The sequence below is a fragment of the Athalia rosae genome, chromosome 5, assembly GCF_917208135.1.
Source record: "Athalia rosae chromosome 5, iyAthRosa1.1, whole genome shotgun sequence".
NCBI lineage: Eukaryota > Metazoa > Arthropoda > Insecta > Hymenoptera > Athaliidae > Athalia > Athalia rosae.
Window position 1 is genome coordinate 3,308,721 of NC_064030.1, and position 26,760 is coordinate 3,335,480.

General features: G+C 41.9%; 4 protein-coding genes and 1 long non-coding RNA gene across 11 annotated transcripts in view; 1 reads left to right on the plus strand and 4 right to left on the minus strand.

The window, feature by feature from the left end:
• Positions 1-14,846, minus strand: part of LOC105692888 (dynein axonemal heavy chain 1-like) — a 64,805-nt gene extending 49,959 nt beyond the window's left edge. Inside the window, exons 1-21 of the mRNA XM_025746897.2 lie at positions 14,581-14,846; positions 14,153-14,506; positions 13,941-14,070; positions 13,650-13,820; positions 13,232-13,579; positions 12,937-13,152; positions 12,577-12,836; positions 12,028-12,496; positions 11,627-11,951; positions 11,416-11,547; positions 11,023-11,343; positions 10,769-10,946; positions 10,563-10,695; positions 9,923-10,468; positions 9,642-9,868; positions 9,330-9,572; positions 9,144-9,257; positions 8,752-9,007; positions 8,156-8,318; positions 7,637-7,747; positions 4,336-4,427 (exon numbers count right to left, since the gene is read on the minus strand). Coding sequence (XP_025602682.2) covers positions 4,336-4,427; positions 7,637-7,747; positions 8,156-8,318; positions 8,752-9,007; positions 9,144-9,257; positions 9,330-9,572; positions 9,642-9,868; positions 9,923-10,468; positions 10,563-10,695; positions 10,769-10,946; positions 11,023-11,343; positions 11,416-11,547; positions 11,627-11,951; positions 12,028-12,496; positions 12,577-12,836; positions 12,937-13,152; positions 13,232-13,579; positions 13,650-13,820; positions 13,941-14,070; positions 14,153-14,506; positions 14,581-14,819 — 5,028 coding nt within the window. The 5' untranslated portion in view covers positions 14,820-14,846. The remainder of the gene's footprint in view (positions 1-4,335; positions 4,428-7,636; positions 7,748-8,155; positions 8,319-8,751; positions 9,008-9,143; positions 9,258-9,329; positions 9,573-9,641; positions 9,869-9,922; positions 10,469-10,562; positions 10,696-10,768; positions 10,947-11,022; positions 11,344-11,415; positions 11,548-11,626; positions 11,952-12,027; positions 12,497-12,576; positions 12,837-12,936; positions 13,153-13,231; positions 13,580-13,649; positions 13,821-13,940; positions 14,071-14,152; positions 14,507-14,580) is intronic.
• A 472-nt stretch (positions 14,847-15,318) lies between these two features.
• LOC105692919 (serine--tRNA synthetase-like protein Slimp) lies at positions 15,319-17,078 on the minus strand. Its single transcript, XM_012412484.3, has one exon. The coding sequence runs from the start codon at positions 17,076-17,078 to the stop codon at positions 15,618-15,620; it is 1,461 nt and encodes a 486-aa protein (XP_012267907.2). The 3' UTR covers positions 15,319-15,617.
• Positions 16,970-18,897, minus strand: LOC105692921 (zinc finger protein 593). The gene is made up of 4 exons (XM_012412486.3): positions 18,789-18,897; positions 17,669-17,999; positions 17,457-17,557; positions 16,970-17,374 (listed from the first exon to the last, which is right to left on the minus strand). The coding sequence occupies exons 2-4, from the start codon at positions 17,756-17,758 to the stop codon at positions 17,125-17,127; spliced, it is 441 nt and encodes a 146-aa protein (XP_012267909.2). The 5' UTR covers positions 17,759-17,999; positions 18,789-18,897; the 3' UTR covers positions 16,970-17,124.
• Positions 18,027-26,760, plus strand: part of LOC105692918 (AT-rich interactive domain-containing protein 2) — a 31,010-nt gene continuing 22,276 nt past the window's right edge. For 4 of the 7 annotated variants that reach the window (XM_012412475.3, XM_012412477.3, XM_012412480.3 and 1 more), the window contains exons 1-2: positions 18,028-20,055; positions 21,352-21,445. In XM_012412475.3, coding sequence (XP_012267898.2) covers positions 19,964-20,055; positions 21,352-21,445 — 186 coding nt within the window. In that variant the 5' untranslated portion in view covers positions 18,028-19,963. Of the gene's footprint in view, positions 20,056-21,351; positions 21,446-26,760 lie in introns of all 7 variants that reach the window. The other 3 variants (XM_012412476.3, XM_012412483.3, XM_012412482.3) reach the window with 2 other exon arrangements.
• LOC125501054 lies at positions 21,465-24,497 on the minus strand. The gene is made up of 2 exons (XR_007278567.1): positions 22,064-24,497; positions 21,465-21,907 (listed from the first exon to the last, which is right to left on the minus strand). It is a non-coding gene; the product is annotated as an uncharacterized LOC125501054 (long non-coding RNA).

Here is a 26,760-nt window from a genome sequence, read left to right on the forward strand (position 1 = left end):
CGCTCCACAACAAACCCCACGACCGTGACTACCTGACTCCAGATAAGCTCGGGCTCGTTGGTAAATTGAAGAATTCGAATATTTCGCCCCATGCATGGATTGCGATAAATCAAAGTGGGTCTACGACTAAAACCAATCGATATATCTTAATTTTTCTGCTCCCACCAGCGGATGATTGATGATTACTTGATCGATTGCATGAGTAGATGATTTTGGATTTCAGATTTGGATTCCTGAGCTGATTATACGAGAGATTACCCTCGAAAAGCCAAAAAAAAAATCAATTTTTGGGCCAAAAGTAAAGTAGGTTAAAAATTGATTGTATTACATTTTTCTTACGTATTTTGACCTCAGGAACCCGAATCTGACAGAAAAATTGATCTATCCATAAAATTGACCGAGTTATCGCCAATTCTCAGCTTTTTGGGGTCAAAAATAAAAAATTTAGTTTTTAGTCTATCTTGATGTATTTTGAGCTCAGGAATTTGAATCCGAAAGAAAAATTGATTTATCTTCAAAAATTACCGAGTTATCCCCATTTTTGCGCGATTTTTGGCATAAATTTGAGGATATCTCGAAGGGAAAAAATTGTAGCTCAATTTGGACAACGGATTCGTGTTCCTGAGATCAAAATACATAAGAAAAGTGCCATACGATCAATTTTAAAAAATAAAAATTTTTGGCCAAAATTTGAAAAAATCGTAAGGGGTACCCCTTGGAAAAATCTCAAATTTTGGGCAAAAATTTTTATTTTTTAAAATTGATCGTATCGCACTTTTCTTACGTATTTTGACCTCAGGAACACGAATCCGTTGTCCAAATTGAGCTAGGAATTTTTCCCTTTAAGATATCCTCAAATTCATGCCAAAAAATGCGAAAAAATGGGGATAACTCGGTCATTTTTGAAGATAGATCAATTTTTCTCTTGGATTCGGATTCCTGAGCTCAAATTACATGAAGATAGACTAAAAAATGAATTTTTTAATTTTTACCCCAAAGAGCTGAAAATTGGCGATAACTCAGTCAATTTTAGAGATAGATCATTTTTTCTTCGAGATTCGGGTTCCCGAGGTCAAAATACGTAAGAAAAGCATATTAAACCCAATTAAAATAATGATTTATTTTTTGCTTAAAAATCGAATTTTTTTTTCGGTTTTTCAAGAGTAATTTCACATATAATCAGCTCAGGAATCCAAATCTGAAATCCAAAATCATCTACTCATGCAATCGATCGAGTAATCATCAATTATTTGCTGTTGGGAGCAGAAAAATTATAGGACATATCGATTGGTTTTAGTCGTAGACCCACTTTGATTCGTCGCAATCCATCTATGGGTCGAAATATTCGAATTTCTCGGTCTATGAGGAGCCCGAGCTTAGCTGGAGTCAGGTAGCCACGGGCACGCGGTTTGTTGTGGGGCGTCACCTCTGCTCAGCCCCGAAGGTGACGTCTCACAACAAAGCGCTACGCTGCTGGCTACCTGACTTCAGCAAAGCTCGGGCTCCCTCGTAGAGCGAGAAATTCGAATATTTTTCGGTAAAAAATCATAAGAAACATGTTAAAATTGTCGATTGTGATTGTTTTTTACTCCACTTCAACTTCAAGTCAAACAAAGAGCACGTCATTTTTTGATTTTATACTTGAATTACAAAAATTAAAATAAAAAAATTATTTTCAACCCACCCTAGTGTATATCAACGTTTTTTCAGTGTCCGCATTTACGTACGCAAGAATTTCCACGCAAATTCGATCGTTTGATGATATGAATTTTTTTTTTAATCCAGAGATTTGTTCATGAAAGATAAAACTTTTGTTTTCAACGTCGATCAAATATGATGAAAAAGAAAGTAATAGGTCGAGCTTACGTGGAAAGTCTCATCTACAAATAGGCAAGCTAAAGCGTTTTGATTTATATTTTTTAGCATAGAAATTAAGCTGATTTTTATACGCAAAATAAAAAGAGAAAAAAAAACGAAATAATTCTATTACTCAACAATAATTAAAGATGATATAATAATGATCGTATTATCATTGTATAAATATAAATGTAGATTCTTCACTTGATTGCCTGTTCGTCGCAAAATTTATTTTCTCAAAAATTGATAAATAAAAATGAATATTATCACCGGCGTAATATATCCATCCCCTCCAATGAAATTATCTAGTGATTAAATATACATATATGAATAAACAATACATACAATATCATATTTATAATTCCCTGCTGTTTCTGTAACGCGTTATCTACTTGATATTATAAATATGTTATTATGAATAAAGATTTACGGTCACGTGAACTGTGGAAAAATTAATACGCACCTCCTCCCTCTACAAGTTACAGGTATTTTTGGGTAAATTTTCCACGAGGGGATCGGAATTGGACCATTCCAACGGGCCGTTTTGTATTTTTGAAAATTTGCAGCGTGGCTTTTTTTCTGGCTCACCGTGTCCGAAAAATAATTGAGCAAATATTAGAAAAAAAAAAGACAGAAATCGCGGACGGAGAATTTCTTTCGCGTTATTTTTTTTTCAAGAAAAAAGAAGAGATGAAAATTCAACACACGGCGTACAAGGGATGTAGTCGTAGGTACTAGAAAAAGAATCGTAAACGTTTGGTGTAATTGAGTAAATAAGAAACGTACGAAAGGTCTTGTACAAGCAATACATCTACTACACATCCTACTCGCTGAAATGTATGAATGCGACAAAATATTTATCTTCCGCTAAAAGTAGAAAAAGATCAGTGGAGTTCGAGGAGAGATAAACCGGGGAAGAGAGATAAAAAGTAAAAAGCTCGGTGTTTATTTGATGAGCTATTGTTGCCCAGGTCGTGGCCCTTGCACCCCATTCGCAGACCTCGATTTCTTCCTGTAAGATTTTCAGTCGCGCTTTCTTCGCACTCACGTTTCGAGTATACGAAAATCGTTGGTTATACGTATCGAAAAATATCTATCTACTTTGAACGAACAATCAAACTTTATCGGAAAATCATTACGACTCACTACCGAACAGGATATTGAAAAGGTAAAAGACTCTCGTCATTTCTGAAATTTCCAAGTACACAGGAAGTTATTGAGAACGAATCGTCGATATTCACCGCACTACACTCTCATACCCCCGCGACGGAGTCCCGATAAGCCGCGTGCCTACGGATTCATTTCCGTTGGAAATGATTTCGAAAGTGAGCGACTGCGGACGAATTTTATCCGAAGAAAGTTGTAATTCAATATTTATTCGGTAAAAACGACACCGAATACTCCACGGCGACAAAGACAAATAGGCAGGCCCGTCATCCGCGTACGCGTAGCCACTTGGTAAATCAGCAAATAAATCGCGTATAGGTATACGGATGTCAAGTTGGGCGTGCTTATAAGATAAATGGCATAACAGGTATCACGATCGATCGCCGAATCAGGGCGAGGCTCGAAAATAATAACGCGGAGTGCTTTGGCGGTTATTATAAACAAGGTATCCATAGATCGATTGATTAACGCCTGCCCTACACCTTGACTCGACCTTCCGCACGGGATAGAAATCATGGATCGTTAATCAAGGGGTAAAGTAACCGTGAACGTTAATGCGATCCCTCGATATATCGGGGGGTAAAGAAACGCCGAAAATAACGTGGCGAATTTCGGCGTGAATGTAATTAATTCACACACATTATCCGCGGTTTCATCGAAAAATTCTGGGCACCTATGTAAACAAGCCCTTCGGAAATTTCATCAACCTGGAAAGAGGTTTCGGAATCAGGATAAGCCCGACACTTTTCGCGAGCTTTTTTTTTTCCGTATACCTGCTCGGCACGGTCTAATATCCGAGTCTAAAACTCGAGCATAATTCTAATAGCTCATTAAGCTCTGTCGGGGGTTCGAGTTACGTGTTCGGATAAAAGTCGTATAATTCGTAGCATCGGATATTACAAAAGCGCAGATTATTTAAATGTATAGGCGACGGTTAAAGGCTGTCTAGTTTTTAATTGCAAATAGGTTGGTACGTAGTTACGTGTAATTCGACGACAACGACGGAGTTTTATGAATCGTTTGAAAGTCTTTATCTCTGAAATTATAATTCCCCGGGTGACCTTCAATTCTCCAATTTTGCGTGAGCTTAAAAAGTGCAATTATTAAGATTAGGATATCCCACCCCATCCGCTCCTGCGATTTAGCTAGAAATTCAAAAGACAGTTCGAGTTCAATCTCCGCTCATTTTTTCTCGGTCCAAAAGTCATTCTTCTGCTTATACTTGAACGGGGAATCGAGCTAGAAACTCGATTCGTCCGGAGGCTTTACGAGGTCTGAAAAGGCGTAGAAAAGAATTCTTTTTCTGCCTACCTTCGTTTTCCCCGATCCGGTAGGCCCCACCAGCATCAGACCGTGACGTACGACCGTCGTCTCATAAAGCTGTATCACCTTCTTCACGTATTCTGCAAAACGAGAAAGACCAAGTTATATGTATGTATACGTATAAAAACTCGCAGCCTTCTGCCAACGAAGTGAGAGGGTCCTGTCGTTGTTTGATAAATCGATATACCAATCAATCTCTCGTATTTTTTCTCCATTTTGCATGGGTGTATAGGATCGAGTTGTCAGTTCGTAAACTTCGCGAAGCTATCTCCTCGACCCCTCGGGACTGTAATATTTAATAGGTACGCCACCTACGGAGACGAATAATTGTGGCGGCGAGGTATAATTCCCAATTAGAATCACGCCAATTAACAAAGACGACCGAGGAGCTTAGGTATTCGAGCTTTCCGGTTACTCCGATGCTGCGAAAGTTTTGTTACTCTGCACACACCAATCAGCGTTAATATTACAAAACGACCCCTAAGGATCATCCCGATATTAAATGCTAATGTTAATAGCAAATTAATTTCAGTTTATAAATATCCTGTAACAATCTCTGAAAAGCTCGATTCGAAGTCGGTCGGAATAATTATAATTTACGTCTTCTTGATCCAGCGACTGACAATAAGTACGAACGAATGAATAAATAAGTAAGATTGAGATCGATCAGTACTTCATTTTAACGTAGATCTGTAACTATCGTCAGTCAGAAAGTAATCAGCATTTGCGTCCGTCGTAGATTGATAGAGAGAAACGAGGTCAACCAGTGATTGATGCCCGAGGGTTTGCTTTAGTTTAGTTTGTGCGCCCGATGGTTGTTCTATCGCCGAGGGTGGCAAGGGTTGGATAACACGCTTCCCTACGAGGGTCCCCCATAGCTTTCGTCGCTGTTTACTCTCTCGTATATAAATAAAGGTATCCGCGGACCGGGTTATCCGAATTTAAATTGACGGACGCACGATTTGTTAGCCTATGGATTTCGACAGCTTACCTGAGCAGAGGTTAGCCAATAAAGAGAGAGGAAAAAATAAAACGAATAAAAAAAATCCGACAAAATCTCGGATAAAAGCTCTTCGCCGTTCGAGTGCTGTATATATTCCTACAGAGCGATAGGTGTGCTGGAAAATTCGTCATCGTTATGACGTTGTAAAATAAAAGTAGATAATGAGTATACAAAAAATAAGTAAAACGCCTATAATACCCGGTACATGAAAATATCGACAAAGTTTACACCGTATATGAATGATTTTTTTTTTGCTTGGTAAATGTGTTTACGAAGGTCAGGTCATAAAAATAATTTCATTTCAACGCTCGTTATTTAGAAAATATTTGTTCGTTCAATTTATTTTTCAGAAGGCAATTTTACCCCACGCATGTAATACGCATAAATATAATAAAAGTTGGACGGTCTTGTATCTAGCTATACGAAGTGCTGCAGATAGGGAGTTCGTGCAACTTATACGTTGGTTAAAATTTGTGAGAAGTTACGAACTTTTCAAGACTCGAAACCGCAAGGGCTTAGGATTGCCCGGGTCTCGGGATTAGCAACTTGATCGACATAATTTAGGAGTCCAAGACAGCGTGACGCGTAAGGTGAATTTCTTTTCTTCTGTAGAACGTTCATTTTATTTTCATTTTGCATTACTTATTTTATTTTTATTTTTTTTCATTTTATAAGGGAACAGGAATATACCCAGTTATACTGAATCATTCTGAGATCCACCCTTCGAGGGGATTCGCCCCAGAGACTTATAATACTTTGCCACGAAGGAAAAGACGGAAAATAAAAAAAAATATCCCACAAACTTTCCTCGTGGCAGAATTTTTGTGGATGTGGCGAAAATACGCTTCACCCCTTCGTGTAATGTTGGTGTCAAACAGAAATATAGAAAATTAATACCACGCGTGATTTGTTTTATTCATTTATTCAATTTATGTTTTCTGCACTGCCGAATTGTATCAAAACTTTTTATTTATTCGTCTTGAACTACCAAGTTTTTTATTTTCAGCAAACAATATATAAGCTGCACTTGTTAAACAAAATCGCTCCCTTTGAAGGGATAAAGTCAGTAAGTAATGTGCGATAAGTTCTGAGTGTCAAAAATAACCAACCCGGACTGAAAAATGAGCCACAAGCAATTTTTCTTGAGGTAAAAAAAAATAGAAAATAAAAACCCAAAGATTTCGGGATTCTTTTGTCGCATTACTTAACTCTAACAATGCGAAATTCAGGTGAAACGTGACGAAAAAAATTTGAAAGCCACTATAAAGGATTTTTTTTTTGCTCCTCTCCTGACGGCGGTGGAATTTTTATTGAAGGAAATTGAAAGGATTTAGCGAACCGCTTGGATTACATACTGGATCACGGGGAAATAACTATGTATATACCCACCGATTAAAATTTGAATATAATAGCTTACCAGGGGTGTAGTTTTGTGAAAGAATTTTCAGTCTGCAGATCATGAGGTATTCTGACGCGGCTCGTGGAATGAGCGACAAAAGAAAAGAAAGAAAAAAAACCAACCGCGCAATGGCGATTATTAATCCTTCTATCGAAAGGGGTATTGCAGAAGGCTATCATAGAGAGGCACGAGCAGAAATGCCTGCAATTCGAATAGATCAGCAAATTACGTTGTTTTTACGATTACCATTTGCAAATTTACCTCGAAAGCAATTTAGCAACGTTATTGCTTTTCTCGGGCAAGTTTATGGGGGAATGCGCGTCTCGGGCTATGGAGCCTTATAAACGGACGGACGAATTAAAGTCAACCCAATAAACCTTGCAACGAGATATTTCTCAACACTAAAAATGCAGAAAAATTTTGCATACATAATTAAATTTTGTAAAAAAAAAAAACAAAAAAAAAAAAGATAAAATAAAAACGTGGATGGGAAGACTGAAAGTACGAGCATTGGATCATAAATACCGACAAATTCATGAGGTCTTTTTGGAAATAGTAAAAAATAAGACCTAAATTCGAGGCCAAAAAGCTCTCTGTAAGTAAAGCTTATATAAAAACGCCTCCGCCGCAGACGCTATTATAGAATATTCATTGTTGTTCGCAAATAAAATGACAATGAAACTGTGAAAACCGGATAGAAGGTACTCTCATTTATCGATGTCGACCCCTACAGCCTTATAATTATCGTAAAAATAAACAGCTGTCCGGCTCTCTAATTTATCTTTGTTTGAAAAGCCCATTAAGGAGGCTGACTAAGTTCGGCGGAAATCCTGCTAAAATTAATGTCTCCGTAAGTCGTCCTAGGTGTGGGTTTATTAATTACTTACCATCAATGTCCTGCAGGCCTTTAGTCTTGATGGACTTGCGAATACTAGCTTCTAGAATCCCGTAGTCTACGGCCTGCTCAGTCATTTTCGGAAAGAGGTCGGAGACGATTCCTGAGACAAAATGAAAATGAAACGTCTGCTTTACGACGATCAGATTTCAAGAGATGAATGCAATCTGTATGCATGTCAACCCTTACGACTGGCTCTCTCTCTCTTTCGCTTCACGACAATCTAATTAATTATATGATTTGATAAATTACCAACGAAAAGGAACTCTCTGTAGCTTTTGATACTATAATCCTAATTAAAATTTTCAAGTGGCTATGAACTTGTACTGCAGTAGAGATTTGAGAAGGAGATAAATTGGTTGGTTTGATACTCATCGAGAACTGATCCTCGAACCGTTGATTTAACGTTTTCATTATTGGGAAAAGTGAAATCCCCAAAAAAGTTACTCTAAATAATATAATCCCTTGATATTGGATTATCGTAGATGTTAGATCGGTGAATATTGCTTACCGTTAAACAGCTTTAAGTCGTCTTTCAGGAACTTCGGCACGTTCACATCCCGCAAAGCCCGCAGGCATATCTGAGCCTCCGTCATGTTACGCTGCTCGCGCCTTAGATTGCCAGCAACTGCGATCACCGTCTTCACTGCTCGCATGCCAAAATCATAATGATCCTGAAATCCGATAACGATAAATTCTACCTCGTCAGAACTTCTCTACTACAACACCAGAGGATAGAGAGAATCCAGACTACGCAGAGCTTTGTTTATAGTTTTTCTTCGCCCCTTTCCTAGAGGCCTTTACTGCCGTCAGCTTACAGAATAAACAGCACATTCGCGCGATTATTCCACACATTTTCGCACGTAGCTGAATATCGACGCTCAGTTTACCGTCAAAGATATTCCAGCGGGTTAAAATGTTTGCCGAAACAGGTGGCAGATAAAAAATTTCGCTGTATAGATATACGCTCTTTTACACCCGAGAAGGCAAACGGCTTTAAAATGGTGAACGAAATATTACGACGACAGACACAAAAGTGAAAAGGACTACCGATGTCAGCGGATAAAAAAAAAACAAATGTTGGTAATATAAAATTCGGTAACTCACTTGTACACTGAGCTGTTCGGAGCTTAATTTGAAAGTTGATGTTATTTTTCCAGCCAGCTGTTTGGCGTCGGAAAATCCAAAGGAAAATAACGATATCTCAGCTATTAAGGTGTAGTTAGGGACCATCATAGCAACCGGGCGAAACAAAGCCTTCAAATTATCCGGGAGCTCCGTACGTCCCGCGTAACCGGGGTTCATCGTAATAAAAACGGCACACGACGGTCTTAACGGTAGATCAACCCCCTCGAATACGAACCTGGAATTTACGCGGTGCTATTCAACCCATTGGAATCGTGCCTAATTTTTTTTTTTTTTTTAGACTTTTTTCAACTAATTAGCCGAGCCCTTTGATTAATCCTCTTCGTAATTTATCTTGCACTTGAAATAATCACCTGTTCGCTGAGATCTGTTGAGCCTTTTGTATCGTCAATATTTGGAGCGCAATTACGGATAATACTTCAATGTCGATCCTGTTGAATTCGTCGAAGCAGGCCCAAGCGCCGGAGCTGTAATAATGGCGGTTTGCAAATTTCGTGTAAACTTTTCGAAGAGCCTTCTCGTCGCCCCTCCGTACTTACCTGGCGAGACCCTTGAAGAATTTCCCCATCGACATAAAATCCAGCTGGTCGGAGCAGTTGAATACGACGCACTGGATAGCAAAAGCTTTCGCAAGATCTTTGGTCGTTTCAGTTTTCCCGGTTCCGGCCGGCCCCGCTGGAGCACCGCCGAACTTCAAATGTAGAGCACCGGTCAAAGTCAAATAACAACGATCCGTCAAAGGCGTGATAACAAGACGTCCGTTGTTCCCGAGATACTCGTACCTGAATGGCAACGCGTGAACAAAAGGAAAACGATTTCGTTTCGGTCGAAAAAAACTACTCGGACTATACCCGTAAGGAAATTCGGCGTTCACCGCCCGGACCATGAGCCCCTCGTCTTCTACCCAGTAATAGCGAAGCTGCGATATCCAGTCGAAGTCATTGGCATTGATGATGTTTTCGTTGACCAATTTTGCCGTCACGTCTCTCGCGTGTACTTCGATGACAATGACAGCCTCCAATATCATCCTTTGAATTTCGGTCTGATCCCCTCTCACCAGATCTCGCAGATCGTCGAGCTGAGGATGCGAATTTTCATTCCGGAAATAATAAAGCACCTACAGATCGCTCACCTGTCTCAGCATCTGCTGGTAGCTATCCTTGAGAGTACGGGTTCTGATTCCCTCTTCGACGTGCGCTGTCCAGGAAGTTTGACCTCCGCATAGGACGACCTGCCCTGGCCACATGTAGACCCACTCTTTTCTAGAAATAGTCTCAACTTGTTCGAGGGAAGCACCGATCACATATTTCAGGGTGTCCCTCATTGCCTCCTCCACCTGACCGAGCCAATCCTCAACATTTCCCGATGGTACAATGGCGGGTATCAAAGTAACTTCTTCGAGTTCGGCGGAGTACATGTTCGTGATCGTTAGATCGCTCTCGAATTTCAGTTTGTGGATATTTTCGAAGCATTTTTTCAGGTGGGGTTGTACAGCGTGGACATTTTTCGCCTGTGCTATTATTTCGAGGAGTTCGTCGTCGCTGAGAAAAAAGAATCTGGGGAACAGCATCCGTTTGGTTTCCAAATAGTCGGACAGTCCCTTCTGAACTAAGTTCAAAAGACTGAGGCACTCCTTCAGACTCTCGAGGAGACTTTGATCCGGGCAAATGTCTATGATCTTTATAAACGAATGCAAAAAGAAATCAGAAAGTAGGGGACGATCCGCAGGGTAATAATTGTCCCATGTTTTAATCGAACGTTTTCCAGCTCACCGTAGGACAGGCGTGTGCCGCCTTCATGATCCTTTTCCAATTTCTCTCCATGACGTTGTATTTTTTGGCCTCGACTGGCAGCTGACGACTGATGTCTTCCGAGGTAAATATTGGCTCGAGGTACAGCCACGCTCTGAACGCGGATCGAAGGAAAAAAAAATTATTTCGAGATAAAAGAGTTACCTGAAAAATTCGATCCCTGTCACCTTTGGACCTCCATCCAATAAAAAGTAACGTCCTGAATGAGTTTGAGCTTATTATCCCACTCCGTGATCCTGTCTTCGAATGCGGCTTTGAAGGGACTGAAACTTATTTGCTGGGTTGTCTGGACGTGATCGTCCAGCATCATGATTATCTCGTCAGCGATCTTCATCACGTCGGTGTCTTTGACGAAAAATCGATGGATTTCGCTCAATGATTAATGATTTTTAAAGGATATCCGCGAATATCCATGGCGTACCGGCATTTTTGTGGGGGATGAATTCCATAGTGACGTTTTTCCACTCGGCTAGCATCTTGTTGAGCGAGTCTTCGATGGCGTGCTCCTTCGCAGCCCCTTCGGAAACTTTTTTCACCTCTTCCTCGAAATTCATGATACCCAAAACGATGCAATTCTTCAGCGTCAGAGTTTGCGTGAGGGCTATCTGGATCCCGGTGATGTCACTCAGCTCCGTGAAGTGACGAGGCTGCATCCCTGGGTTTCGCAGAGCTTGTATGAGACCCACGTAAGGTTTAAACGTGTCCATTTGCTCTCTGATCTCACTCGCGATCGCTTGAATCCCTGGCACCAGGTAAATTCGAATATCCAAAAATTATCGTTCACGTAAAAACGCAACGCTCGTCCGCAACTCACGTGGCTGCTCATTGAATATCTTCATGCACCTTGTCATGCTTTTAAACATGTCTGCGACCAGCATCTCGATTTGAGAAGCATCGACGGTTACCAAAGGGTTGTCCATCCATATTTCGTACCACTTGAGCCAATCTGAACCGATTTGAAAAATTATGTATAACTTACGCCGATGAACTGCATAATTGTTCCTAAGATAATTTATTAAATTCACCGGAAGCAGTAATCCACAACGTCTTGTAGGGATCAAAGTCCGTGATAAGTCTCGATAGAGTTTCGTATGGTGTTACTGGGGTTCCAAAAAGTTTCTGGCGTTCGTTGAGTAGAAGTCCCTGCTCTTGGCACTCTTTGATAATCTTCCAGACCCGCTTAACGTCTATCGCTATCTCGTGAGTCTTGTTAATGTCGTATTGCAGAGCTATGTTAGTCACATTCCCTATCAGTCCGTCTATTTTTTCAACTAGATTAGCCTCGTCCATTAATTGGACTTTGTAAAATCTGTCCTGTGCTTCAAGAAGGAGATCCTGGGTTTCCTCCACCTGCGCGAACCCCCGAGGATATGAAATAGTATCGAGAGTGGAAATCGTTGAGGCACTATCGAGAAATATCAGTAACCTGGATTTGTATTTGAAGTGGAAACCCGATTGCCTCGTATTTGAGCGCGAAGTCTTCGTCGGAAAGGTTCCACCAGAACTGATCGAGAAGGTCATACTCAAGTTTGAGTTTTTGCACGGAATCGTCGAGTGCGCCGACCGTCAAGGAGATGGTTTCCATCCAATCGCGCATTTCAAAAACTCGTTCAATGTCGAACGGCTCATCATTTAATTTTCTGTGAATATTCTTATACTCGTTCAAAATTTCGTCGATCTGAAGATGCAGCTGTGTGGTGAACATGTTCAACAGCTTGGTAGCGAGTTCCTTTCGCTTCTCGATCAGGAACATTTTCAATGGTCGTATATTGACGTTAAACGGTCCGATCCATATATTCGACGGTAAGCTTTGCTCAAGGTTGCGCTTCATGCGAAAATGAAAGGATATCTCATCTTTAAACTCGACAACGGAATGGTTTTCTTCCATAAAATCCCTACCGAGGACAGACGAAATTCAATAAAAATTAGTACGGTATTCTTTCCAGAGGAAAAGAATCGTTTCCTTCGAGCTCACTTGATGTACTGCTGCACAGGCAGTACGTAAAATTCTAGGTATTTCTGGAACTCCCTGGCATAAGCGTTCAGGGGGATCAAAGCTTTTGTGTATAAAATATTCAACCGATCACGAACTTGGCATACATGTTGTTCCATTAGCCCCACGGAGCATAAAAGTAAATCCGATGGGAACTTCAAATGTCGGAGTAGGAAGGGATGGACCTGTCTAATCTGATGACACATTGCCAATGCGTTGTCGAAAAGATTTATGATCGTCGCCTAAAGTAAATTTAATCTATCTTAATATCCACTCCTGTAATATCATTACAACAACAATATTTCTTTTTTTTTTTTTCATTCCGTACGAACTGCAGCATACCCGAACAGTGTCCATGTCGATCGAGAAAATTGCTCCGCTCTCGTTCATTAGAAGTTCAATATTGAAAATTGGATAATTGCTCGGCTTGAATTGTGTTTCGATCAAATTCTCACCCCAAACGAAGTCCTCGCTTACATCAAGAGTGCACAGAGCAGGAGTTTCCAGCATGTAAAGATAAAGAGCCATAGAATTTTCTACAAGATTTCGCAGACCGTTCTGAAACCGGATTGTCCAATGACTCGTGATTCATCACCGTGAAAGAAAATGATAATAATACGCGTAGTTATAAACAGACCTGCATACGAAGCATGGCCAGGGTCATGAACCTGTTCAGTTTCATGACTTCATAGACGTCGTGGTATTTTTGATCGAGATTAAACCAGCCTTTACCGATATCTCTGAGGCACATTCTGACGGACTGAGTTATCTTTTCAAGCCACGGTTCTTTCAAGTACTTGACAACGGTTACCGTCGTTTGGGTTTGTAGCTGTTCGAATTCGTCCAACGTCATCGATTTTCCATAATTAGATATAAATAAATTCGTAGTCCCGATTTTCAAGCAGGCGGTAACTATGCAAGACATCGCCTCGTGTATCTCCGGCCGGACCCAGAGCACAACCCAGTGAAAAAACTTCTTAGTTTTCTGGTGAACCAGATCACATTGACACACTGGAGAGTCAGCATCGTACAGGCGATATAGAAGACTTGATTACCTCGAAATCCGTCATGCCAGTTGCAATTTTTCCAGTCTCACGATGCGGTAGTTCCTCTTGTGTGGGTACCTCAATGATGAACTTGAACATCCCCGGATAACACCCAATCATCTCCCTCCACTTGAGGTCGCACATGGTCCGTTTATATTCAAGGTTGATTTCCCTCAAGACCTAGTACGTTATTTCGATGATGAAAACAGTCTTTTTATCCTCATTCATCGGGCCCCAAAAAAGGACCCGTTGCTTCATTCCAAACTCCTTCTCTGTACCATGAAAAACTGCCGCACTCACTTTTGCTTTATTTTTCTCCGAGTATTTCTCTTTTCCATTTCTGAGCGCTAGGTCCTCAATCAAAGTCAAATCCTTCTCCGGGTAGCCCGGAATACCCTCGACATGCATGCAGTCGAGATAAAAATTATACCTTAACAGGAATTAGCGATTAGTTTCGAAGCACCGGAAACTCAGTGGGCAACAAGTGGAATAATTAGTAGCCTGTTAGCTACCTGATGCAGGCTTCCGTTTTACGTCTCGCTGCTAAAGCATCGCTAATTCTTCTAGCAGAGGTCCTCGCGTCTTCGGCATAAAAACGTATGTAAATCCTTGGAAGAACAAAACTCCTTTTGTACCCATCTAGGGTGAATACGGACCAGAGTCTGCGATGCTTATCGTAATCTGTGATCGCTGCGTTGTACCAGTCGTACAAATAATCTAGACTATCGTAACTCTGGTTCCCATTCTCAGGGTCATCGAAATTTTCTGGAATTTTATGTCCCTTTGGTCTTTCTACGAAGACTTCGCCGGGGATCGGATGCCGAACTCCGTCAATTGACCCCAAGTTCACCCAATCCTCCGACGTTCTGTGTTCAATAGCGAAAATAGAAACCCGAATTCCTCAATACGTGAATTTAAAAATTTATAAAGTAGCTACGACCTGCAGTCAAAAGTTTCGTCGTCGAATACTTCTAAAGGCAGGTAATTCACAGTGGGATAAAGACCGTATCTATCTTCCTCCGTTGAGAGCGGCTGGATGACCCCTGGAGGCAAAATATCACGAGGACGGATATTTTCCTGCCTTAAGGTCATCGACATCTTCAGATTCTTGTATTGTCTTCTTCGACGCTCCATTGCAACATTTCGGGGTAATTGTTTTGGCGCAACGAACCTCTGCATCTGAATCTTGGGCGCGAATGACTCGGCCGGAAAGGACTGAGAATTTTTTTTTATCAACAACAAATGGTCCATGATCGACTGCTATTAAAATGAAACTAACGATCGATCTGTCTTCGGGAAATGAAATCCATCTTTCGGCTGCACCTAGAGAGTGGGGTCGTTCTGTATAAGGGATATCTTTGACAAGGGGTGCGTGTTGCTCGGTTCTAACTTGCCAAGCAAGTTTTGTTCTACGCGCAGCAGTAGGGTGAACTTTCACTCTGGGGTACACCGGGTGTTCGCTGGTCCCTGGGTGAAGAATGAAGAGATCCCAGACTCGAAGATTAATGTTTTTCCGCGACGGAATCAATAACTGCAACTTACCGGTTATCAGCTCTGAATAATACCCTCTTTTGGGAAGAATAGGCTTTAATACATCCCTTGGATCCATCATCTAGCTAAGCATTTTCCGTTCATAAACAAGGATATTGGTACACGGTAATAAATCGTCAAAATGCTGTACAGGTTGATCGGTGTTTTATTCAATCTTTCAGCTATAAAATTTGAAATATGGCGCTCAGCCCTTAAGGGAAAACGCTCACGCGACAAAAATTGGAACCAAAGTTGCCGCTGACGTCATCGGCAATTCTGCCGTATCACATTTGAATTGAAAAAACTTCGTATATACAAACGGATGACAATTTTTTAAATGAAATGGTACATTATCTCAGACTAGCTGTTTTTATTCATACAAATAATACAACTTGTATCACGAATTTCTGAATTACATGGGTACAGTAAATAATTTATATACATTAATCATCCAGATATGTTTGATGAAGATGGTACACATATGTGTTCTTTTACCTTTTCTGGAATTAAAAACCCGTCTGGGTATTGTTCTAGAAGACATCCGAGAAGCCTTGGAACAGATAATATAGTACCAGAAATTACTGACGGAAAAGTTCTGCCATGCGGTGTTTGACAGCCAATCAATAATCTCTTGCTAAAATATTCGCCGCACATGGAAATATGCCCAACTTCTACATATCTTGAGAGATACGAAGACCAGACTTCGAATGAAACACGCATGCTCTCCCATGACCTTAATTCTCTTGCCGGTCTTACCACAGTTCGATGGTGACTGCAAAGTTCGTCGTACAGAAGCTGTGTCAACCTAATGATCTTATCGAATTCATCTCTATATTCACTATTTCTAAAGTCTTTAACAACTGTAAAAACTTCAACAACAGAAGACTGACACACTGTAAACAATCCAGCTTCTTGCATAGTACGCGAAAAAGGATTATACTGTCTCCCTGTTGCATAATACCTCAAAGGAAAATCTTTTGGATTGATCAATTGCTTTGTATGCATTGCAAGAAAAGATGCCAGGCTTGCACCCCCCACAAGGTGCATCCGATTGCAAGAATGCTGGTCAATTTCTTCATTATCCTGAAGAATAAATGTTACGTCATGATCTTCGTGATCAACACCAGCACCCTCTACAATTACACTACGGGTAAAATCCAGACCAGTAACGTGCAGCATGTCAACCGAGCTGAGCACGTCGCTGGCCAATCGAAGTATACCCAATTCAAAAAGAGCTGCATCATTTAGTAAGTAGTAATTCATAGGGCTGGTATAATCTAGAAGGCCTAAGCGCTCGCCAATTTCTATATGATTCTTTGATGAACTCCCGGTATTGGTAGAAATGGTTTCTCCAACTGTATGAAGGACCGACGGAACTGTTTCAGGAATTTGGTCGTGTATAAAATTCGGCAATTTTAATGCTTTAATAATAACAGAGCCTTCCAATTCCCACAAGACTTCTTTTAAGACTTTCAAATCCTCCCTCAGAACTTTGCCAAGGCTTTTGAGCCGGGCAATTTCAAGCTCATCATTTTCAGTTCGGTCAGTTTTTTGGGATCGAGCTTTGATTTGAGTAGCCACTTCGACTCTTCTGTCCTCTATTGACACGCGATCTGAATTAACTTTTTTATAAAAATCCCACGACTTCTTTATGCTATCCACATCCATATCCAACCCTCGAAGTTGCAAGTTCTTTTTTAATTCATCCATGTTTGAAAAACGTTCATCACAGTCGAAGTAAGGTGTTAACACTGCAAAGGTTTCATTCGCCTTATTCCCAGGAATAAATAACGCAGAGCTATTAAACCGGGTTAATATATTCGGGGACGGTTTTTGGCTAAAACTAGAAACACTTTTTCTGACAGCTAAATGGAGCAGGCCTGATAATCTAGTACAAATGAGTGCCATTCTTAGAGAAATTGAAGAATGAGATCAGCTTCAGTTCTGTTTTTAATTAAGCTTCTGTCCTTATTAGCTTTGTAGCTGGTGGACTGCAATCGTCATCATCAACTTCAATGTTTTGGGCTTCTTTTCCTGGCTGAGTTTCGATCTTGCGTTTAGTAGGTGGCACATAGTTCCCTTTACCAGCAGCTCGTTCCGAGTCTTCGATGGTGTAGGGTTCCAATTCAAGTGCCTTCAGCCGACGCTTGTGAACTTTGGTAGTAAAGTGATCAAGCAGAGCCTTGTTGTCGATAAAATACCTCCTGCAAACCCAAAAACTTTGATTCAGCTACAATCTAAGATTAATTCCGGTATCCTGAGGTTAGGTAAAGTGAAAATACATACGCGCAATGTATGCAATAGTGTTGAGCAGCGCCAGGTTTGTCCAAGTCAACCTCTTGGTTAAGCAATGCCTTAGCATTCACGTCCTTGATATCTTCATTTATCTTTAATAATGGCAAAGGAAATAAAGCTTTAGAAAAATTCGGAGCACTTAAACTAAAAATGAATGATATCTGACCACGTGGTGGCGTGGAGTTCGTTAACGTCAGTCTTACCTCATCGAGATCTTTTGTACGACGTTTAGTTCTCCAAGCTTTTTTTAAGTGGGTGTCTCCCTTGTGATATTTTCTCCGTTTGTAAGTCATTTTATAGTTGTCACAATATAAATTCTTCTGATCAATACAAACACAAATAAATTCGGAAAACTTTGGTTAAACTATATCGATAAAAGTCAACTATTAACTCGAAATATAAATCTATCGATTGTTTCACATCGTTTCTTGAATCGATTCTAACATTCATCTGCATCGTGGCGCCACCGCATAAGCAGAGGCGTTCGTCAATTTTATAACGTCCCGCCACCTTTTCCCGCGCTAGTCGGTCGTCCTGTAACAGTTAATTATTTATTTCAATACCGATCAATTTGTGGTATACTTGTGTTTCTTAGTAGTTCAGTTGAGTTATTGAATATCACCGAGTAGTAGAACTCGTAACAATAATCAACATCTCAACAATCTGTTCCGATTTCGCATCTTTCTGATCTCGCGTCAGCGGAAACGTAGTTTTCGAAGTGTTCGGAGTACCACAGGGATAGGATTAGGTGTGTGCAGGTGAATTAAAAAATTTAACAACGGGATTAATAATGAATAAAAAAGTGAGAACAATGTTTGTGCGGTTTGGTGTTTGGTTTATATTCTAGAGATGGCGGGATATAGGTGTAATGTAGTGTACGCCTCTAGCGGTGAGACCTTCGTGGATTCAAACATCCGCTACTGGTCTTGGAGCGCAGCTTGTAGCGCACCATCCATCCATTTTGAAAGTAAAAATATTCCATGACCGGGGATTTTCGTCAAGAGACGAATCGTATTTTCAAAAAGAGTACGCTGGTACCGCGGCGTAACCGTGTATAAAATGAGTTAAATATAGGCGAGGGTCTCGGCGGAGACAGGTGGCAAGAGTGCGAGTAACCCGTTGATCGAGTCTCGTAGGTGAATTCCGCCAGGCGAATCGAATGGATGCCAGTCGTAAGGGACGCCATTTTGATATACGGTCGGGTACGTCAGGCATCGTAGCCAGGGCCAGAAACGCGGTAAAGAAGGGTTCCCGTGCGCGCGGTCTTTCTGGCTTCGTGAGGGCTGTTTTTTCCATTATTCCGGTCAGTTTGGTGCCGCTTACCGAGTGCTAGGAAGGTGTTTAACCGTGCGTTCAGTGACAAGTGACAGGTGAATCGATGATTACAAGTTCCGTAATCGTGGCTTCCTAGTGGCGTACTGCCAGTGGAGTGAGTGAGAGTCGGTTTAACCGACCGAACTCGCGGACGGTACTCGATAACGAGGTACGACGACGACGAGGGACGACGACGACTCTCCTGATCGCCTTCGCCTTGCCTTTACTATCCCTCACGTTACGTTTACGTTACGATACACCTTGCGTTTTTACACAGTCTTTTAGTGGTTAACACAGCGCAACGTTTCTACTCGAGGGAAGGAAAGAGATTGTTGGCTTCGGTTCGCAACTCGCAGCATCCTTAAGCCAAACCTTACACCTCGCGTGTCGCGTGTGTCTTATTCATCTATCTACTCGTGTCGCGTGTTTCTACAAGGGTTCGAGTTATTATTCATTCCGTCGACCGGGTGTGTTGAACGCTACGACTCTAGGAGAAGAACGGAGACCTGAAAAAAGTTGAAGAGAATAAAAAGGAAAAAAAGGACAGAGAGACAAGAAAAAAAATAATTTACCAAGTGTGCGTTTGGATTTTCGGAGTTTGAACCTAAGTGACTGCTAAACGTATAACAAACTCGTAAATTATTATATCGTTTTGCACGCGGATTTGGCCCCTGCATATGTATAGATATATGTATTATATCTCTCTCTTTCACTCCGGGTTTCTCACCAGCTCTCTCTCTCTCTCTCTCTCTTACTCCTCCTGAACCTCATCCACGGCTCTGTTGGTATCACGACATGATACAACTGCTGTAAAAAAGGTTCCGTTTTTGAATATCACTATTCAAAAGGTGTTCTATTTCCGGTTAGTTAATTACATTTTTTTTTCTCGTTGTTCAAAAACTCAGATCAGTAACATACACCTCGATGTTTGCCAAGGTTCGAGATTCGGTCTCGACCCTGTTAAAAATCCCAATTACCATTACGGCCGCATCTACTAAAACCTCAAAGAAAGGGGCTCGAATAATTACAAATTTTATCCAACTGGTGTTGTCGAAGAAACATCAACCGACACAAATACTTCCGTCCGAGGTTACTGAAACCCTGTCGTAAATGCCCCCCCGCGGCACATGTGCTCGCGTAAACCTAGCGCGATCCTTAATTAACACGCCCACGCGTTCCTTAACATGGCCAAATTCCTCAACAAGGACCCTGTCACCTATCAGCGAGAGCGTGACGGGTTCATCAAGGGACTCCATCATTTTCACGAAACTCGCGGGTAAGATATCGCTAATATTTTTCATTGATATTTCAGCTTTTTTCAGTACGAATCACGATCACTTATATCGTCACGTTGATTTTTTTTGCAACTCCCTGCTTCGTTGTACTACTACTATCGTGATTGTAATCTACATAGTCTGTACGCGGATCGACGCCGCTCGATATTATCATCATTGTCTTCGTTACGATTAATAATATTGTTATTGTTGGTTATTCTCACTATTATTTTACGTAAGATTGTCGTTAATCCGTGATCCATTTGACCGCTTCGTCAACTATCATTCGTAATTATCGTTATATGGAGAGAACTATTTATCAACCATCTTCATTATCTGTACGTCTGATGGGAATATTTCAACGAAAATACCCCGTCTCATAAATCGCATAAATTAACGGTCGAAAATCTCATTATAATTATTTCATTCAACATAATCAACTCTTAGCTTATAAGAAGCATTTTCATCTACGTTTCTCCAAATAGAATATATTGTGTCTTTAATAGCATGTTTCTCATTCATTCGATTTGCTCTGTGGTGTTCAATATGAATCACTGAGCTGCTACTGATAAGTCTACGATAGATTTAATCGTTCAATTCTGGTATCTAAATTCGAATAATTAAAATAATTTCGTCCCAGTTCGTATCGTGGACAACCTTGACCGCTTAGAAAATTCCAATCCATTTAACGAAAAAAATAATTTAAAAACTTGCGAGGCTGTTACATTCAATAATTATCAATTTTATCGGTTATCCAACCGTAGAGAAAATATCAATGTACTTTTTCATATCTCTGTATCATCGAACTGTGATCTATTTATTTTCGATTATTATTTATTATCTCGCACGGATCCGTCAGTCTTGGATCTCTCGATCAATTTTCGAGATTCATTAAATTTCTAACAAGCCTCCTACGCGAATATTTATACAAAACAGCATTGTTTCGAGTCGTGTGTCTCATTGCCAACGAAACGTAAAACGCCATCGGCATATAAAAAAATCTGGAGTTTTACCCGCACACATTATTGACACGGTAAACGCACGATTCTTAATTTCGCACGTGTACATACAGGTATGTCGTTGCTAACTCAAGCCACGCAGAGTTGCCTAGTCGGAAGAACATAATGAGCTGCATCATATTAAATAAAAGTTTTATATTACACCCTCCAATATTAACAAACATCGGAATAGATATATATTAAGTTCTCCCACAAACGAGGGAAACGAGCGGGATTTAAATTTAAACGAAGAAATTCAATCACCTTTCATTGCAACTATAAAATTATTTTCATTCGCAGAACGCCGTTCCGGAGACCACCAAAAATCAGCGGGAAGGAGATAGACTTGTATCTACTTTACGTGTTGGTTACCGCTCACGGAGGATGGATCAAGGTGAGTAAAATTATTCATGACCCTTTGGAAAATGATTATTGTTTTTCAGGAGAAACTTTCGATGAATATACCGCGATGATTCTCATTATTCTTTTGGTAAATTTTCGAACGCCACTTCCTGTGCAAACATCCGTCGTTTTGAGCGAAACCGAAGCCTGTGTTGCAGTAGGCGTGTACTTTACGCTGCAACGTTACATTGCTATTCCAATTTTTAGTCGCAACGTGCAAATGATCAACTCTCTGGTACCGTCATGATCAAATAATGCTGTCTTCGTCGGCATCGTTTCCATGCATCTCTCGTTTCAACTTCCACATCTCTTTCTTTGTCTCCTTCTTTTAATTTGGTCGGCGTGATGCTGCCAGGGGACCAAGACTTTCACGTTGAGCATAGCGTGTATATTTACTCGTAAACCCCCTGTGCTCTCGCTCATAGCCGATCGGTCGTCAACGCCTACGAAGAGCCTAAAATAATATATAAGACAATAGAGAATTTCGGTTATTTTCATCTCAAACTTTGATCATGACTTGTGAGAAAAATCCCACACTCGTCATTATCATCTAGGAAGTAAAACTGGACGATCCAGCGGCGATTATTATTTGAAATGTGCATAATGTTACCGATGCATTAATTTCGCTCCGCTCTCGCCAACGGTTGACTCGACGGTTCCTTGAACTTGCCGCACTGCTTCCGGCACGGCGACTGTAGCAATGCATTGATCAAGGGTCCGCGTGGCGGCATAGATTGCGGCAACGGCATCATCGAGTAGTAGGCACGCTTTAAACTCACTTCTAGCACTTCTCCCCTTGCCGTTCTCTCGCGGTGTGTCGTGCCATTGCCGTGCGGTCGGTCTATACCTGATACCCGGTGACTCGCCGCGTCTAATCGCGTCTCTTGGGTTCTTCCCGCGAACCAACAACCCGTGCACCGTCGCCTTCAGAGTCCCGAAGTGATATGCAGTCTGTGAATCGAATGCCGTCGAGTCTGACGCAACCGAAGACTTCGTATTCCCCCCACCCTTTATTATCCCCCTTTTCCTTATTCATTCCGTCCTCTTATTCCTCCTACTACTCCCGTGTTTTCCCTCTTTACCCTACTCGCGATATTTTCGTCGCGTGCGAACTGCCGACACGCGTTTTACTATCGGCTTTTATACGCGATATCGCGATAAGGGAGATCGTCAAGGTATACGGATACACTGCACAACCGTAGCGGGATGAAAAGGCGCTACTCGAAGGGTGTTGGGGAAAACTCGCGTCGAAAACGACGAGGGAATAAATTCAGCATGTAGCACCGTAGTTCGGGGGTTTATAACGCGGCAGGGCAGGAAGAAGGAACGGGAAAGCGGAAAAGAGAAAAAGGAGAACGCCTGTGGCTCGTCAACCGACGACGTTCAAACCACCAGGGGTTACTAACCCTGCTACACGTTATAGGTATACACATATCGAATATTATATCTACGTACGTACGTACATGACACGTATGTGCATACGTAGCGGCGGACCGTACAACGCGCACGCACGTCACGAGTCGCGCGGGTAATTTTATATCCCTCCCGTATTGTATATATGAAGTTTGTCTATGGATTGTACGCGTACACACGTTACGAACTATCATTCTCTCTCTCGACATGGATAAACAGATTCACGTATAATACGAGCAGCGCAGGTAAGGCGTGTGTGCACACGTGTTAAAATATGATAGTAGAGATACGTCGTGTCACATTTTAATCAATAACCATCACAGCGCGAGATTATTGCCATAGGAGAAATGTGTTCGTGCATAGAAAAAGTACGTTTGGGCACGTATAATTTTTTCTTTCTTCTCTTCGCGTGTCCTTACGACAACCAGATCTGTCTTACATTGCAAAATCTGTTTTGTAAATATATCCAGGCGGTTTGGAGTACGATTTTCCGGGATCGTCAACCTCACTTATCCCCTGTTCAGAATTCATTTACTACTCTCTCTTTCTCGGTCGCTGTTGGTGACCGAAATTTTCGGCACCGGGTCGATATCATTGGTCGAGCAAAATGAAGTGACAACGAGTAGTAGGCACGAGCATAGCTAGAACCTTACTAACGTAAGGATAACGCGGAAGTGGTGCAAGGTCAGGGTCGCGTTGTTCGGCCCCCGGAGTGGGGGAAATAGATCCGCGGGTGGGATGGAAGGGGGTAGAGGCGGGGTGGTGACGGTAGCTGCCGAAGGTTTCCCCTCAACAAGTGTGCAGTGCCGCGGCGCCTAGTCTTTACCCAGAAGTCGATCTCGAACTTCGTTCCCCATTTTACTCCTCTCACAGACTCCGATGCTCGGATCGCGATCGCCCCAACGGTGAATCTTTTCGAAAACTTTCTCATTTCGCTCGATAGGATTCCTCTCGAGCCATCCACGAGGCCTACACCTTTCGCCCCGATGCATAACACCCTACCGCATTGAATCGTTGTAAATTTTTCTACGAAGCAGCCACTTTCCTTATATACTCTTCGAATAAGACAGCACTCCGCAGTCCACGATTTAACGAACAACCGGTAGTTGTCGGTATAACGTCCACTTACCGTTTTTCCTTGTACGTTCACTTGGCGTAAACTACTCCAGTTATGATTACGCCGAGTGTACATCCCATGTAACGACCGACTTTGAAACCTTTTGGAATTGACGATGAAACTATCATTCCTTCTGATCTGAAAATTGTTACTTTACTCGTAGGTAAAAGTAGGATAACTCGTCTACCAAGCATCGTTGGTGGATATACTCTTTCGTCAATAATGTAACAGGAATGCCTAGCCCATGACGAGATAGATATCCAATCTCGATACATCATCATTTCATGTCCATCACCTATATACATAAAATGTATGCGTGTCCTCTCTGTATAAACTCATAGAGATTACGGATACCGCCAAAGCTAATAATGCACATGCCTTTTATTGTAAATTGTAACCACATACAAGCGCCTCAAGAGAGTCGGTTAAGACCCATCCCAAAAGCTACCAACGGAATTACCGTTGAACGATTCTGCCCAACTTCGGTAGTACGTACGTCTAATAGGAACTTTTATACTCCTACACCCACATTCACGCATACTTGTAGACAACGTCTAACGTGTGTACGTACAATTTTGTCGTTATATGCGCTATGTTTTGTGTGGTCGTTGCGGTGAACGTTTTCAGGGTGAAATGTATATACATATCGTAGCCTAGCGAACGAGCAAGGAGCTTGAGCTACCAACGGCAGTGAGAAGGCGACGTTTCATGGCGGGGGTCGCCCGGAGCAATCGATACGGCAACACCGCACCCCGTCGTCGCATACCGGGCGTCGACGGCACCGAAGCAGCAAAGCAGCGACTGCGTATTGTAAAATGGCAACGTCGGTGGAGTACAACACATCGGCTATGCCATTGGTATAACACCAGCGTATGCTCTCGGCGCTTGCGAATGACTAGTGAGTTCGATTCTAATATGTTATTTACATCAACTTGCCATGGTATTAGAAAAAGAAAAGGTTCGCAATCGAATGAACTGAGGATACTCGAATGGCAAAGCCTTACCTTTCTCTATCGGCCGAATGAGAAATTGCAGTCAATGTTGGTACGGGCGAGAGACTGACGGACCCTGAAAACGGAAAGACGCGCGCGGAGCGACGAACCAACGGAGGAGCGTAATCCGGTCGTGGAAGGAAACTTGGTTTTAAAAGCTCGCTCTTCTCTTACTCGCCAGAGAGAAACGAGTGGAAAAAAGATGAAAGAAGATGAAGAGGAGGAGATGGCCGTCTGTCTTCTTCTCTGTCTCTCGTGAGAGAAGACAACGACAGGGTAGGCAGAAGGTAGAACCTCCTCGCCTGGCGCCTCGATGAGTTTTGAATTTCAAAGATCCCGACGTATAGACTCACCCTGTACCGAGTGTCCTCGAACACCACCCGTTCCTCCCTTTTTCAAATTTTCCCGAGGGTTGAGAGAAACTAACTCGAAACGGAAATGAACGATGACCTCTTGTTCGAAGATTTGAAGGAAACGTATGAATAAGCACCTTATCATTCTGCGAACCGGATCATTTCGCGCTTAATATACACGTACGTGGATGGTGTACATAACGGAAAGAAAAAGCTGACGGTGATTATCAATGCGCCGCGTGCTGCGACTGCTTACGAGCTGTACAATCTTCTTCTGCTCGAGTATAAGTTACACACCCATACCGTACAGTTTGAGATACCCTCCTGTGTTTCTCCCCCTTTCAATTTACATCCACATGTCGAACAGCGCGGCAGGAAAAACGTAGCGATAACGACAGGATAATTTATATCATTCGTGTGTGGGTATCGATGAAAATTACACTGCTCTGTCGCTCTTTACGTTAGGTTGGTTTATAACTCCATTTGCATCGGTCTTTATACGGGATGATTTGCGTTTGACTAACGTTCGTTCGCGACCTCCGCGAGCTCTTAGTTATAAAAAGAAGAAGAAGAAGAAAAAAGAAAAAAAAAATGATGAAACGAAAGAGAAAGAAGAGCTGATCTGAGACCCGAGAAGAGTAAGAGTAGAGGCGGCAGTACATCGCAAAGGAGGGAAAACTAACGCTCTGTAGCCGTCTGTGGCCAACTGTAGAGAGAACCAATTCGGCTTAAGGAGAGAAGCCAAGAGCCAAAGTCGGAGTCTCGGAACTCGAGAGACAAGGAAAGTAGAACCTCCTCCTCGAGTAGAACTCGGGAGCCCTGTATCTGGCAACACTGTTAACCGCCAGGTCGACGTACAAGAGCAAGTGAGATGGATAAAGAGAAAAGAAAGAGACGAGTAGAGCGGGAGTTGACGTGTATCGAACAAGGCTGGAATATACTGAGAATATCGTCGAGAGTCGCGTTGCTGCTGTTGCTGCAGCTGCCCCCGACTTCTGCCTGCTGCATGATGCAAGTCCGACCGCGCGGCGGCATTTCTATACGCACACTATTCGCGTGCCGCCTTTATTTCGCGGATACCCTCAAGAATCCGCGCTTACACTGCACGTAGCCGTCGAAAGAGCGGTAAAAAAAATTTGCGAAAAAAAAAATACTGCAAAAGATAACCCAGAGACTGAGTATGATTACTCGTTACGAGGCTGCGTAAAATTCTTATCGCGAACAACGACGAATTCAATTCGAATACCTGATTAGAGTTGGTTTAGGCAAGGTTTCGTCAAAAAGTATTCTCCCTCTGTACAGCTACGTTGACGTGCTTATACACGTATATCATATCTTCTCGTTTCTTTGCGAGATACGCGCATGTGTTATACCTGTTATACCTGCAGCAACCCTGCACACCATTCGACTCCATATTCTCCCCATGGGAGTC